Source organism: Dunckerocampus dactyliophorus, chromosome 16, assembly GCF_027744805.1.
Source record: "Dunckerocampus dactyliophorus isolate RoL2022-P2 chromosome 16, RoL_Ddac_1.1, whole genome shotgun sequence".
Lineage (NCBI taxonomy): Eukaryota > Metazoa > Chordata > Actinopteri > Syngnathiformes > Syngnathidae > Dunckerocampus > Dunckerocampus dactyliophorus.
This window is the reverse complement of record NC_072834.1, coordinates 11,931,530-11,944,551: the sequence shown is the minus strand read 5'-3', so window position 1 is coordinate 11,944,551 and position 13,022 is coordinate 11,931,530. Positions and strand designations below refer to the sequence as shown.

Below are 13,022 nucleotides of genomic sequence, written 5' to 3'. Positions count from 1 at the left end.
TGCTTGCAGTCCAGTGACTTGACTGTTGCCGCCCCCGTTGTGCACCTTTATAGTCTCTAAACCAACCAACAAACCACTGGAGTTTTACACTTTTGCAGGTTTTGTTCAAAGGGTAACTCTAATGTGCTTTCATTTTCTACGTTTAGATTCTGCACCTTCAGGTGAAAAACACATGGGAATGGAATGTAAAGTACGCACAAGTTGACTCACCTTCTGCTGTCAGTGAACAGAAGCAGACTGCTGCTGGGGAGGAATGCTGGCTAAAAAGTAGGCAATCTCATTGGTAAGTGCACATCTGCTCATTGTGTAATGTAAATGTGATTTGCATGTTTAGTTTGTACACAATATTAATATAATCACTTGCTAATTTACTCGTAATAATAACAATAATGTCTGCATGTCAATGTTACAAATACAGTGTATACGTACATTTGCTGAAACTCATATACTATCTATTTGATATAAGTGATACAGTGGCTTTCCACACCGTCGCCATTCAGCAGTCATGGCCTTGCAAATTCACCGATTTTTGGTAGAAAATGTATATATATATATGTATATATATATGCACTCCTGATTGAAAGTTTAAGACCGCTTGAAAAATTGCAAGAATTTACATTTTGCACTGTTGAATCTTAAAAATCTTAAAACTGCACTTTTTGGGGAATTTTGCCCATCATCCACAATCCTTATTTGAGACATGAACACACGTCCTTCTCTTTTCCGTGCGTTCTAAAGATATAAAAACAGATTAAAATAAGGCAGCTCATTACTGCACGTAATGGGATACACCTATGCTGTCTACAAAGGCCGCTATTAAAACAACTCCCAAAACCTCCAACAATGTTTTATGGTTTTTCTATACATGCTGTGACCATATATTAACAGGTACATTCATGATAACATGTAATGCTTACAGTATTTTGCCATATTTTGGTCCTTTTAAGCATTACTCTGGGCAAATTGATTTCACATAGCAACATAAAAACGAAGCCTACACCTAGAATTCACTTTTACAAACTCAAAAAGAAAAACACAGCAGCAGTAGCAGCAGCTCCAACATGTAGCGTTATGTTTTGGTAGGGGTCTGAGGCGTCGTGAGCGGGGCGCTGACGCGCTGCGGGCGAGTGTGTGGTGAAGCTAGTCGCTCGCCAGCTGGTAGCTAGCAGGAGTGGTGTGGCAATGTGTCAATTTGCCAGTAACGTAGTTTGGCGTAACAATGTTAATAATAATAATAACAGTGTCGCTGTACCTTGGTTAATATGCACATCACATTATACGTAAATAGAGCGTTGTTGGAGGGTTTTTTTCAGAAGGCCTTATAGGCAGAATAAGTGTTTCCCATTACGTGCATTCTTAGCGCCGTCTTTTTAGCTGTTTTTATATCTTTAGAAAGCACAGAAAAGAGAAAGACATATGTGTTCATGTCTCACATAAAGGATGATGGTAAGTAATGAGTAACTCAGTATTGAGTAGCTGCACCATTCTTGTTAATTACCTGAAACTCACGAACAAGTTGAGTCTTTTTGAACGGCTCTTTTAAGTGACATTTCCATGAGTGAGCTGTTAGATCCACCCATCCGTTTTCTATGCCGCTTATCCTCACTAGGGTCGCGGGTGTATGCTGGAGCCTATCCCAGCTGACTTCGGGCGACAGGCGGGGTACACCCTGGACTGGTCACCAGCCAATCGCAGGGCACATATAGACAAACAACCATTCCCACTCACATTCATACCTATGGACAATTTAGAGTCGCCAATTAACCTAACATGCATGTTTTTGGAATGTGGGAGGAAACCGGAGTTCCCGGAGAAAACCCACGCACGGGGAGAACGTGCAAACTCCACATAGAGATGCCCAGCGGAGATTCAAACCCATTTCAGAACATTTAAGAATGATCCTACCAGTGTAAAGATAAGTGAAGAAGAGTCAAAGATAAAAACAAAATCAGCAACAGTTACAACCGAAACAGTATCTTTAAAATCAGTGCACACTTCCACAGAGCCCAAGAAACATCATGAACGTTTTTCTTTCAATCGGCCGTGCGGCGCACACATGCGGCGTCTACCGCATGCCTACATGAAATGAAACCCACCAGTCATGTTCTGTTGTTAAGTAAGGGTTGAAACACGAGATAATGTTGCACATTTTTTTATGACTCACACCTAAAAGCTCAGTTTTACCCATTAACACTTAAAACACTGAAGCACTGAAGTGTTGCCAGCTCCGCTTCCACTAGGCGGCGCCACCAGCCTTTACTTTACTTATTTAGAAGTCCATTTTTTGCCTCTGTGATCAAGACAGAGCTGAAACGTCAACGCTATCTTTATGTTGCTGTGTCTGATTACCACAATTAAAACCTAAGATTCTAACCCATATGGCATCCATACAGTATTTGTTGTGCACCTGTATCTGTTCATCAAGAGGCCTTTGTGCCTGTAACAGGGATATGGGGTGATGAGAGGAGCCAAAGGTGAAGACGGGGTGAAAGTGACAGCAGATGGGTGCTGACGGAGCTCAGCACAGATGGACAATACCCCGCTAGCCGCTTCTCCATCAAGTGCATAATGCACAGTGGTGCAGGCTCAATAAAAGCTGCATGTTGAAGCGTATAGACTGCAACATGATAGGCTGAAGGGACAGGAAAAGCAGACCAACGGACATGGATAGCTTTGTGTGTGTTTGACAAAATAGAAAGAGAGGCAAGAATCCTTCCCATTTTCCACCCCGCCTTAAAAAGTCATCCCTCCATGATATATCAGCATGTTGAGTCACACAAGCGCTGCAGACTAAAATTAAACCAAACCACCAGGCGGACAGTTTATAACACGGTAGGTTATGCTTGGATTTCTGGATTCCTGCAAGAACAGGTCATATTTTCTTTTTAGCATGTCCTTCAAAAGCACACGGCTTGAAGTAGAGCCTAAGGAGTAGTTCAGGGTAAGGAAGGACAATCTTGAACTTCAGGAAAGTGCAAGGAAGGAACTCGCTCTTACAGGAACTGCTGGACAGAAATAGGAGCACTCAGTGTCGGTGTTTTTTCTGGAAAACAACGCTACACACAGTTTTAACACCTTTTGAGCTGTAGCGGGAGAAAGGCTCACCTGTATGTTTTGCACATGTATGTGGATACGCATGCTGCTGTGATTTATGAAGGCTCAGAGTGAGATTGTCTTCCTCATGCTGGAAATTCTGCCTCAGTCCACTTGGAACTGGAGAGCTCTTAAATATGCACAGTGAAGATGACTATTTTTAATATAAAGACACTGTTTAAAGACTGATTTTTTTCAAGGACTATATGCAACTCGCTCAAAATTAAGTGTTTTTAAACGAAAAATTCAATTCTTTTCATGTGTATGTCCGTAGCATGTGCATATACACAAAAGCAATCTCAGGGAGGTGACGGACAGTTTACGGGTGAGTGTTGCCCTGCGTTTTGGCTGCATCAGCTGCCGTTTGACTGACTGTTGAGCCTCAAAAACTCACCGTACTCCATCAAATGCCGTATTAAAATAAAGCTTTTTAACGTGCTACCCCGGCGAGATATTTTTTGTGGCATGTGTTGCAGGATGCAAACTTTACATCACTCTCAAAAATGGCGTAGACGTTCCACGCGCAGACATGTTTCTTTTGGTTTTGCTGCGACACACTCGCACAGTGTGAAGGAAATGGGGAGGGAGACACTGCACAAGGCATTAGAGCAGCTGTAACAGTACTGGCCACACCTGATTGTTTTTTTGTGATCAGCATTGAAAGCCATTGATCGGCATACGCCGATCACTTACTTTTTCATGAAAATTGGCCGATACTGATCGATTGTGGCATCCCTACTAGCCGTATGTTCGAATGTTGACGCCATCTATGCAGCTGCAGGGACCCGCTGCATACTTGTATACTCGTATTCCTCGTCTCTCTTCTCACATTCTTCTTCTCCGAGCGCACCTTGGTCAGTCGAGTGTTTATTTTTGAGAAAGTTTTGCCAAAAAGTCAAAGAAAAAGCACAGCGGTGCTGAGTTGAGCTCTTGAGTGGAAGGCTGAGGTCTTGCGATGCTTGCTTAGGTCTGACGTGACTTCATGAATGACAGCGGCTCCCAGTTTAAAATTTGGTGAGGCTTTTCCCAAAATGTCTCATTCCAGACTGCATGCACCAGGGGCAATCCACCTTTGATGTTTCACTGTACGAGTTCCGTTCCTGTAAGTCGGAACTTAAACCTGAATTACCTCCTGAGTCACTCACACTGTACACAGAATGCATGTAGAACATAAAATACAGTAATAAAAATATTAAATACAATAATTAAATGAATAAATAAATAAGCAATTAAAACAGGGGCCGCACGGTGGTCTAGTGGTTAGCATGTTGGCCACACAGTCACAGTCAGGACATCGGGAAGACCTGGGTTCGAATATCCGTTGGGCATTTCTGTGTGGAGCGTGCGTGGGTTTTCTCCGGGTACTCCGGTTTCCTCCCACATTCCAAAAACATGCATGTTAGGTTAATTGGTGACTCTAAATTGTCCATAGGTATGAATGTGAGTGTGAATGGTTGTTTGTCTATATGTGCCCTGCGATTGGCTGGCGACCAGTCCAGGGTGTACCCTGCCTGTCGCACGTAGTCAGCTGGGATAGGCTCCAGCATACACCCGTGACCCTAATGAGTAGAAGCGGCATAGAAAATGAATGGATGGACAATTAAAACCTACCGTCCTAAAATATTGTCCCAGGCTATTCTGGAAAGATAACCTCTTTGTAACAGTGCACGGAATCCATGACCCTGCTAGTATTCATTAGCATTCAATAATTGTGTGGTTGGGACCAAAACGGTGCCCACTATTGGTGAGCATTTATGTATTTAGGTTTTTATGATGTTTATTTTCACTTCCATGGTGATGGCTTTTCTTTTCTTTGGCGCACTGCCGCTTGGGAAACATAATGAGGTTTTTATAAAGTTAATTAAAAAGCAGTGTTATTCTTCAAGGGTGTGTCTGAGCAGGCACACACTGTATTCATTCAAGCGACTTTCATGTTTCTCAACCAAAAATGGAGTGTTTAATGTATTTATGGGAGCACGTTTGTAGCCACGAAACACCATAACCAGAGGACCACCTGTAAAGTATGAAAAATGATCGCAAAGGAATGTCAACACAATGATTGCGGTGTACCCTTGGAGCCAATTCACAGCTCACATAATCGCCTGTCCAGAATTGTTCCTCAGGGGACTGCTTTGCTTTGATAGGAAAGCAAAACAATACAGATCACTTTTTTCCCACAGAATACAAGTGATCAACTATTGTCTCTTTGTAAGAGTTTCTATTGAATTGGCTACCCAACTGAACATTGAGCTGCAGTCATGTATTATTTGGTGGAAAACAACATGAAGAATGGGGGCAAAAAACGCAGTTGAATTAAGAGTTTGTAGGTTGTGTGCACAGCATGTACACCAGTTTGGAGCAGTATTGTTTGAAACAGTCAGTAGAAGAGTTGTTCTCATAGGTAATAATGGAAATGAGTGAATCCTACCCTGCACCACTATAAACATTTAACATTTTAACTGCCCTTGCATTCATTTTCTGCACCACTTGTCCTCATTAGGGTGACACGTGAGCCGGAGCCTATCCCAGCCCCGACCCCACCTGACTTCAGTCACCAGTCAATCACATGACACATACAGACAAACAATCCTTCACACTCACGGGCAATTTAGAGTCTCTAATTAACCTCTTAGACGTGTACTTGTACTTTCCCAAGTTGCAGTAAGTAGCAGTTCTGATTCTATGGCCATCATCACCCTCAAGTATAACAGTGGTCATCCCTCACGGTCCAGCCCTACACATGTCCGGGCTTGATCCCTTTAGTTTTGACGGGTGCGTGTTTTTTTTATTAGATTTAACAGTAGTGGTTGATGAAAGAGGAGAGAACCGAAGCAAGTGACACAGAAGAACGAGTGAGACATACAGGGAAAGAAGATAGAAAGGAGCGATAGATATGGATAAAGAAGACAGAGGGACGAGTGACTGGCCCTCATCAAAAGTGGCAATGTGAAACTATGAGGCAAAGCACAAAGTTTTGACCAAACATACCCACTCAAGTCTGAAGCCAAGTCGCGGAAAATAAACAGTCTCACACCTATTTGAATTTGAGTTGAATACCCCCGCGTTACACCGTCACTGGTACGCTTCTGTAGTGGCATCACAAAAATACGAAGAAGAAGCCATTTTGTGGCATTCATCTTTTATATACAGTACATATGTAGATTGTTTTGCTCTGGTGGTGTTTTCCAAACATGCATGATACATTATAGGTTATAAATGATAAAAGGAACATGATGGATCATCTTGATTTGATCAATCAATAACACATACAGGAGGCATACATAAATAAGCCTTGCAGGAACATACAGTACTGGAAGGAGTCTATAAGCCACATCCTATTTGAATGTGTCTCAGCTTGTGAGAGAGAAAAGGGAGGGTGCAAACTCAACTCAACTGGGAGGGAAAGAATGTTTTAAGATCATCTCATTTTTTTAATGTTGTGTTACTCCTTCATTTGGGGCTCCGAGCAACATTTTCCACTCTCTGTTGCTCTGGCACGGCTTTTGCATTATCCACAGCAGCATACTTTCCCATGTTTTTTTTTTTTTTTTTTTGCAACCCACTTGTGACGTGTACGTGGAGTTCCTGCCCTTGTTTCATGCGGCACAGTTGAGAGAGAGGGTGAAAGGCTTTGGAGAGGCGGACGTATATTTGACCACTTCAAGCAGAAGGCCAATCGGACGTTTAAACGAGAGGAACTGTGAGTGTTTGTTTTTTATCCTCACTTGCAGGGGAGGTTGAGCAGGAGGGAGAAGGACGTGTAGAAAGTGAAAAAGGGGAGAGAAGACTTTGAGCTGTCTCGCACCGTCGCCCTCGGGCAACGCTGAATGAGAGGTTGCAGTTCAGGGGTCTGTCTGACACGAGAGGAGGAGCTCCAGCCCAGGGGGGGAACCCAACACTTCATCCTTCTTCAAGCAACTACAGGACAGGATGAGGTACCAAGGCAGGGTAAGCGCCACTACCATGATGCCCCTTTTGTTGTTTTCCACTGCTGGTAATAACCAGTGCTTCTATACTAAAACACCAAAAAAACATTTGGAGTTTGGGGGGATGTTACAAAAGTGGGTTTCATCCAGCTGTGGTAGCACCAAACCCTGCCAAGGAACAGCGTGGCGGGGCTGACCAAATAAGGAAGACTTTCTGGATGGAGTCAGCCCGGCAGAGTTTAGTCATGAGGCCAAGAGCCAAGTCCTTCTGAGAGGTATAGCGCAAACCTGCACGCCACAAGAGAGCCAAATCATGCACAGATGCATGCAAAAGCTGCGAGGGCTTTATAACATTTGCGTTGTTGTGAAGTATTTCTATTATGTCTTTTACACGAGGCCCATCATTTAAAGTACAAATGCTGAACTCGTGACTGCAGAGCGACTCAAAACAATGTTTGCTGTGTTGTGTGATGACACAAAATAGTTTGGTTGCCCGGAAACACTCGATGTTTATCAAGCGATGCCATTTAGAAGAAAAAAAGAGTTTATTGCCCAAACATTGAGGAATGAGGTCACCGCACAAACAGACTGTTAGCTTGACAGCTGATGCACATCTGCAAAAGCATGAGTGAGTACCTTTTAAAGGGGTTTCATCTGAGGAATGAGTGATTACGTTGGAGTTGTTGCAGAGCCAGATTGTTTTTGCCAATGGCTACAGTATCTGGCTCTGTGCAGTCTTGTACTGAGGTATGTTTCATCAGGATAGGCATGCCTACCTCTCACTATGTGAGTGTTTTTATTTCAAATTCAAGACAAAAGTGGTAAATTATGAGCGTTATTAACTGTATCTTCCGTCCTGTCGTTTCACTCGACTTAAATATACACACATACCCAGTGTTTGATTTAAAAACATGCACAGCTTTTGCCACGGAGCAACAAAAAAATCCCGCTGCATCCTCTGACCGCTTGCCCCAAAACCGACCCGAACATTCTTTCGTTGTGTTCTTTGGAAAATCTGACAGCCTACTGGTAATCACATCTGCAGGGAGCCCACCTGCAGGAATGAGAGAACAATGCTCCAAGGTGAAGCCGCGAGGAGTGGTGACTTTCCTTTGCTCTCACGCCTTGGCTACCTTCCACTGTTGTCCTCTTGTTTTTGCAAGGATTTCCCTGCGAATGCTAGTCAAGGGGAAAGGCCTTTTACTGACACGGACCGGCCAAATGAGCCCCCTGAGAGACACTTTTGCATTGAAGAGAAATCTTGTGGAAGTCTAGCGCCTTTGTTCCACTCACAGTCTTTCATAGCTATGTAAACACAATCTGCAGGGGTTGCAGATAGAAGTAGATAATGCGATAATGGAAAGAAGGGAAGAGTGTTGAGCGGCAAAAAGGAGTCTATTTTGGTTCTTTTAGGCACAGTCTACACCAGGGGTGTCCAAACTTTTTCCACTGAGGGCTGCATACTAAAAAACTCAAAGGATGCTGGCGCCACTTAAGTATTTTACCCACATTCCACACACCCAAGTGGCCAAAGTGGATCTGTTCTGGATTTTTTTATTTGGACTCTAGGTTTTAGTGGCTTGCTGCAATAAAGGTAATTTGAGTCTGTTATGTATATGCTATATGTATACACTAATCCCTCCTTTATCACAGTTGATTGGTTTCAGACCTGATCGTGATAAGTGAATTTCTGCAAAGTAGGATTCCTTCTTTATAAATGGAATACTTAGTTTAGTTAGAGCATAGAAAACCTGTTGATGAACTTCTAAATACGTTTTTTAACATTATTAGAGCCCTCTAGACATGAACTAACACCCTTATAGTCACCCCGTAGTAGACATACTAAGAGTAAATAAACTATTTAAGACAAATAAGACCCATGCTTGTGAAATTAAATGGATACATGAACATTTAACCTCATTTTTATTTTTATTGAAGACTCTTGTTGTGAAGACAGCAAGGAGCAGAGAGGGTCGGAGAGGAGGTGACGCCAACTTCGTACTTTGCAATGAGTTCTTCCTTGAATTCAATAGTGTTTGTCACCTTCTTAGTTAAACTTTCTTGGGCCCCATGCCGGGTTATTTTGCGCTCGCGCTCAATAAAAACAGTGAGACAGTGAGTCAGCAACGCGTAGGGTGCTTTGTTTGGGCACTCCGTGTCGTGGAGCGATACAGTACAGGGCAAACAGACTAGTCCATTGTTATACAATATCCCAGACAGTTTACAAAAACTGAGGCAAAATTGTGGAAAAAAATGTAGTCGCAGCATTTGATCACCGAGGTTTGACTGTATTTTTTTGACGATACCATCTGGCCCCACAATGTTCTAGCCCTCGGACAAATGTAATGGAGGACCCCTGTTTTATTTTGTAAGCCAACCCATGCAGATATGCTAAGAAGTTATATATATTTAAAGAAAGAACAGCCTGCATTGCAGCTTTCTGTTACCATGAACAAAGCTGACATATCATTAGCATGAAGTCTTTCACCTTAAATATTAACCATTGTTGCTATTTTTGCTAGTTTTGGTGTTGCTTTTTTTAAATTTACAAATATTTAAACTTTCTTTTTGTAATTGTTTGTTCTTGTCATATTTTGTCTTTATTCCCCTAATAGTTTGAGGTCATTCTAGTAACCTTTATTCATTGCTTTGTTTGTTTCTCATATTACGACTTATGATTTTTTTTGCTTGCTTCATTTGCTTAATTGTACATATAAAATCAAATTGAGCTAAAATTCATATGAAATTACATTTTAGTAAATGTAATTTTAGATTTATTCTTGTAAAATTACCACTTTTTCCTCGTAAGATTACACCTTTTTTTCTGTTAATATTTTTCTCCTAGTATTTTGACTTTATTCTTGCAAAAAATACAAAAAATAGTTTTTTTTTCCCCATTTTTTGCTGTTGTTTTTTTTTTTAAATCTTGTTTAATTGTATTTTAAGAATGTGCTGAAGGCCCCCAGGGGTGCAATTTGGACACCCCTGGTCTACACTAATGTACCTAAATGCATTCATAACTACACTAAATGTCTGTATTGTTGTACTTTTAGAGCGTTAGTCATCAATAAGGACTGCAAAGTGACGAATGTTTCCCTCTTGCATGCGTGAATGTTGCTGTGGTTGTGTGTGCGTGTGATATTTTGCACAGCGGCCAGAGAGAATGTCACCGCAGCCCACCAAATTCTACCCATGTGCAGCATCACGTTTGCCATGGTTGACATTGACACGCACTGTTTCATCGCTTGTCTTATCACATTATTTGTGTATGGTGTACATCATCGTCCCTCCTATAGATAAGCATGTCCAATGTGTTTATCATTTGGATTCTTTGGGTGTCGTCACCATTTAGTCCTGGCAAGGCTCTGCAGGACTGTCAAGTGTTGTTTACGGGTTTGCTTGGTAAGTGTTGAGTCATTTGCAATTTTTGTAAGACTGTTTTGTAACATCTTGTGTTCTGGAATGTTCAACATCAGACACTACAAACGAGGCGTTGTGTGTGTGTGTGTATGTGTGTGTGTGTGTGTGTCAAAATTGTTTTTGTTACATTCAAAAAGTAAATAAAATGATGTATTTGCATTTAGATTTATCGGCGATTTGAAGTGTTACATTTATTATAAACGTCAAATGAAATAGGAGCAGTTGTGCAGCGCCCTCTCGTGTCGAAGCTGCGCAACTACAACGACTCTTGTCTTTATAGGAAGTGGACATTGAAGGAAGGGTGCGTTTGGTGATGGAGAGCACCCTAACGGCCCGCGACAGGGTTGGGGTGCAGGACTTTGTCTTGCTGGAGAACCACAACAGCGAGGCAGCCTTTATAGAGAACCTGCGGCGGCGCTTCAGGGAAAACCTCATTTATGTAATGAAGCCACGCATTTGGTCTTCCCTCACAGCATACTGAACATCCACAACATCTGCTCTGCGTGATCTGATTCTTTCTGTTTTGTCTCAGACGTACATAGGATCAGTGTTGGTGTCGGTGAACCCTTACAAGGAGCTAGAGATTTACTCCAAGCCACAGATGGAACGCTACAGAGGGGTCAGCTTCTATGAAATATCACCTCACATGTGAGTCTTGTGTCAAACTTTCTGTTGCCGTGCAAGTAATAAATAACCTGGCATAACGGGATTTGTCAGCTATGGGTGACCTGCATGAAAAGTCTACCTTTACAAAAACTATCATGCTGAACATCTCTTAGAGCAGGGGTCTTAAACCAATTAGCTGGGGGCCGCTGGAGGTAGAGTCTGGTTGAGGCTGAGCCGCATCAAGTATTCTCCCCCCCAAAACACATAAATATAAAAATATGATATATTGTAGTGTTACTAGGGGTGCTTTCGACTTCTCAGCAGGCCTCGCGGCACTTGTTTTGTAAAAAGTTGCTAAAGTTATGCATTTAGAGTTAACACAGTTTGTTATTATTAAAAAGTGGTAGCTGTCTTATGTGTGTTTACTTACCTGTTGTCATTTTTGTGTTTGCACTGTGATTGAATGCCGATAAATGCCGTTCAACGCTGATCAAAAAAGCCGATCACCTGTGGCTAGCGCAGCCCGCAGCGATCCCTTCGTGCAGTCTAGTGTCTTGCCCTAATGAACGTCTTGGGCGGTGTCGTCCTCCCATTTTCCTTCACAGTGCGCAGGCGTTCCAAAACAAAAACAATCATGTCTGCCGTGTGGCGCTTAAATGCCAACACGTGCCACGAATTGTGCATGGGTCTATCTGGGGGGGGTAGCACGTTAAAAAGCTTTCATTTAATACGGCATTTGAAGAACAAATACATGACGGAGTATGGTGAGTATGGTCAGTCAGACGGCAGCCAACGCAGCCATGTGGCCAACACTCGCCCGTATGTGTGTGACACTAAGCAAAAAATAATGGAATTCATCCGACGAGATGACGAGCCTTTCTCAGCGGAGGAAGACACCGGGTTTGCCGACTGCTCTCTCACTCACCTGGAAGCATTAGCTCCACCAACGTACTCTCACATCCAAAGCCTCCTTAAAGAAGGTGTCTCATCCTTACCAGTGACATATGTTCTCTTGAAAAAGTAAGTAAAATATATTCTTTTTCCTATCATATCATCAGTAGTCAGGAGTGCCGCCAGGAATTCTGGGTCCCATGAAAAAAAATCACGTTGCCCCGTTACTTACCACCTATTTTTTGGAATTGTCTTCACTTTTCCCCCTTTATACGGCACCCCTGGCCAATAGCAGTCATCATAAATAAATTGAAACATGTAAAATTAATCCATGTGATTGGTATCGGTAACAGACGATTTCAGTCCTGGACGTTCGGTATCGGCAGCATAAAACCCTGATGGGAGCATCCCTAATTTTTACTCCAGTATTTATAAATGTTTTGGATTTATTTGTCTTATTTAATGTCTCCGTTTATTCTAACTTATTTATTTGTATTTATTAACAACAATGTATTTCTATTTAATTACATTTTGTTGCTTTTGGTTCAGCTACGCGGTGTCAGACAACACGTACCGGGCCATGCGGACCACATGGAGGGATCAGTGTATTCTTATATCGGGTGAGAGTGGCTCTGGTAAAACAGAAGCTTCCAAAAAGATCCTCCTCTACTATGCTGTCACCTGCCCCACTCATGATCACATGACCACCCTCGGAGACCGCCTACTCCAGTCCAACCCTATTCTGGAGGTATTTCATGGCACTGCGCAGTTAGACAGCATCTGTTTATGCTTAAATTGTTCATCTTGACCTTTTTTATCATAAGACTCGCTTGCTTTGCACAGGCATTCGGCAATGCAAAAACACTAAGGAATGACAACTCCAGTCGTTTTGGAAAATATATGGATGTTCAGTTTGACTTCAAGGTACACAATGTTTTTTACCTTCTTTGCACCATGCCAGAAACATTGAGCCACCATAATAATAACAATCGTTTTTTTGTCAAAAATTTTCAACAAAATGATGCATTGGTTTTCATGTACTATCTCAATTTTCATACAGAATTGCATGTAGTAAACTAGTCTCTT

General features: G+C 42.2%; 1 protein-coding gene across 3 annotated transcripts in view; it reads left to right on the top strand.

Annotated features, from left to right (window-relative positions):
* The window catches only part of LOC129168742 (unconventional myosin-Ic-like), a 54,355-nt gene that overhangs the window by 18,298 nt on the left and 23,035 nt on the right, over positions 1 to 13,022 (top strand). For 2 of the 3 annotated variants that reach the window (XR_008566331.1, XM_054754355.1), the window contains exons 1-5: positions 6,550 to 7,041; positions 10,720 to 10,878; positions 10,972 to 11,087; positions 12,486 to 12,684; positions 12,780 to 12,860. Coding sequence is in view for 1 of the 3 variants with exons in the window: in XM_054754355.1 (XP_054610330.1) it covers positions 7,024 to 7,041; positions 10,720 to 10,878; positions 10,972 to 11,087; positions 12,486 to 12,684; positions 12,780 to 12,860 (573 nt within the window). In the remaining 2 variants the exon portion in view is untranslated. Of the gene's footprint in view, positions 1 to 146; positions 284 to 6,549; positions 7,042 to 10,719; positions 10,879 to 10,971; positions 11,088 to 12,485; positions 12,685 to 12,779; positions 12,861 to 13,022 lie in introns of those variants that run through there. The other variant, XR_008566332.1, reaches the window with a different exon arrangement.